General features: G+C 32.7%; 1 protein-coding gene across 6 annotated transcripts in view; it reads left to right on the top strand.

Annotated features, from left to right (window-relative positions):
- LOC117100270 overlaps positions 1–2,283 on the top strand; it is a 23,564-nt gene that overhangs the window by 12,422 nt on the left and 8,859 nt on the right. For all 6 annotated transcript variants that reach the window (XM_033239898.1, XM_033239897.1, XM_033239902.1 and 3 more), the window contains 2 exons: positions 880–907; positions 1,086–1,220. In XM_033239898.1, the coding sequence (XP_033095789.1) occupies positions 880–907; positions 1,086–1,220 (163 nt within the window). The remainder of the gene's footprint in view (positions 1–879; positions 908–1,085; positions 1,221–2,283) is intronic.

Here is a 2,283-nt window from a genome sequence, read left to right as displayed (position 1 = left end):
ATACATAAACATTTGGGCTATATTGAGCTGTTTACTATTTTTAAAATCTAATTTTTAACTTCTATATCAAAAATTATAAATTATATATATAAAAAAATGCCAGAATCATGAATAATGTGAAATTTGGTTTTCATAAGACAATGTAAGTTTTTAGCTTAAAGACTTCTATATTGTACGTTGTTACATTAGTGGTTAAATCATTGTTACACTAGTAGTTAATGAATTTTGTTACAACAGTGGTTATATCGCTGTTAACAATAGTCGTTAATGAAATTGTTACAACAGTGGTTGATTTATTTACAACAGTGGTTAATTATACAAGGTTAAGTGTAATCTGTTTAAATCCTATTGTAAAACTATGTATTGCTGTAGCCTATGGGCTAAGTTTACTCAGGTTAATATCAGGGAGTTGCAGGTGTGTTGCAATAATGCTTTCAGAAAATTGGAGTTTTCAAGGCACTGTAGTTTTGGTCAGATGTATGTAACAAGAAATTCAAAGTTCCATCTTTCTATGAAGGGTATAGGAAAACTTGCTATTTTCATGATTAGAATGAGAAATAGCATCGTAACTCTTTTAAATCTGTCTTGCATGTATGAGTAAAAAATGTATGTGAACTGGATGAGACACTTGAACACTTAGTGCTGTTATTGTAGAATATTTATTTACTTTTACATTCTATATATTTTTGTTACAATTGTATTGTATCCCGGGTATTGTATATACAAAAAAAAGTTAAACAAAAGTATTTGATTTGATTTGATAATCTTGTCTGTTATAATATTATAAATACAAGTAGTTAATGTAATCTAAAAAAAAAATACATTGTACCATATTAGTCATTAAAATATGTGATTTAACATATTATATTTTTTTTACAGTGACCCCAAGCACATCACTTAAGAAAAGGTAAGGCGTTGAGAATGTAATTTAACCAAATTGTTATAATGATACAATATATGCCTATCATTTATTTTATAATTTACATTTATTATTTATTATTGCTATTAGTAAATTCAACTCTACTAGTATTGAAATATTTGCTATTTTTAATAATAATATTAATATTATTCCAAATCTAAATCAGATGTTTACAGGAAGAGAGTGAATTTCGTCATAACCTAGCATCCGCTATGGTATTTAACGTCGGTGATATCGGGTTGCCGCCGTCTTGTGACGACAAAGGGAATTACATGAAGCTACAGTGTAGTAGTGGACAGAGGTTTGCAATGATTATGATTTAAATTCGCTTTAATTGTCAAGGAACATACGTATGTATCAAACATGCATGCATGCAGTGGCGTCACAGGCGGGGGGGGGGGGGGGTGTGCAGGGGGGCAGACTGCCCCACCCCTCACCCCTGACGGTTTTCACCGGGCTGACCAAGCCGTCGTACCGGGCTGGGTAATAAGAGAAAAGAAAGAGGGGAGAGGGAGGGAAAGAGAAAGAAGGGGAAAAGAAAAGAAAAGGAAAAAAGAAAAGAAAAAGAGAAGAGAAAAATAAAGAATAAGTAAGGAAGATATCATAATGACCAGACTCACAACACCCTGCAACCCCTTCTCCATTTCAAAAGGTGTCCATAGCTTCTTTGCCACCAGATATTCTCCGCAGTGGCGTAAGCACCGGGGGACAAGGGGAAAATATCCATCTGTGGAAAATCTTTTCCCACCCCTTGAAGATGCCATTTTCACCCCCTGAAAGTGCCTAAAAATCATTTCTTGTCAAAGTAGGCCGCCAATTTCCTCTAAAAATGACACATTTTAGGGAGTTTTGATCAATTCCGACGAAATTAGAATTAAAAACACAATTTTTTTATGTTTTTTTTAAAGGTTAGCCTTCTAAGTTATTTAAACACATAATAGTCCCAAACTTAAGAAAGAAAATTTAAGATAAATCGTTTTACCTAAAGGAAGGGCCTCAATGTGTAAGGATGGTGAAAGATATGTTTGTAATAAATAAAGCCATAATGAAAATGCTTATACTGTATTTAGTTTTCAAAAAAACGTGTGTGGCCATATATACCGGTAACATAAGCCTTAAACTCAAAAAAGAAAAAAAATTGCCCGCTTCGCGCGCATTTTTTAAGGTGAGAAAATTGAACACATAATAGTCCCAACTCAAATAGAAAGAACATTTAAGATAGATCGTTTTACCTAAAAGAAGGGCCTCAATGTGTATTGATGGTGAAAGGATATGTTTGTAATAAATAAAACCATGATGAAAATGCTTATATTTAGTTTGAAACACACGTGTGTGGCCTATATTATAAATAAGATAAGCCCTAT

This window comes from Anneissia japonica, unplaced genomic scaffold, assembly GCF_011630105.1.
Source record: "Anneissia japonica isolate Jap-2015-1 unplaced genomic scaffold, ASM1163010v1 scaffold287986_len575832_cov185, whole genome shotgun sequence".
Lineage (NCBI taxonomy): Eukaryota > Metazoa > Echinodermata > Crinoidea > Comatulida > Comatulidae > Anneissia > Anneissia japonica.
The sequence above is the reverse complement of the archived record's forward strand: the minus strand, read 5'-3'. Positions and strand labels throughout refer to the sequence as shown.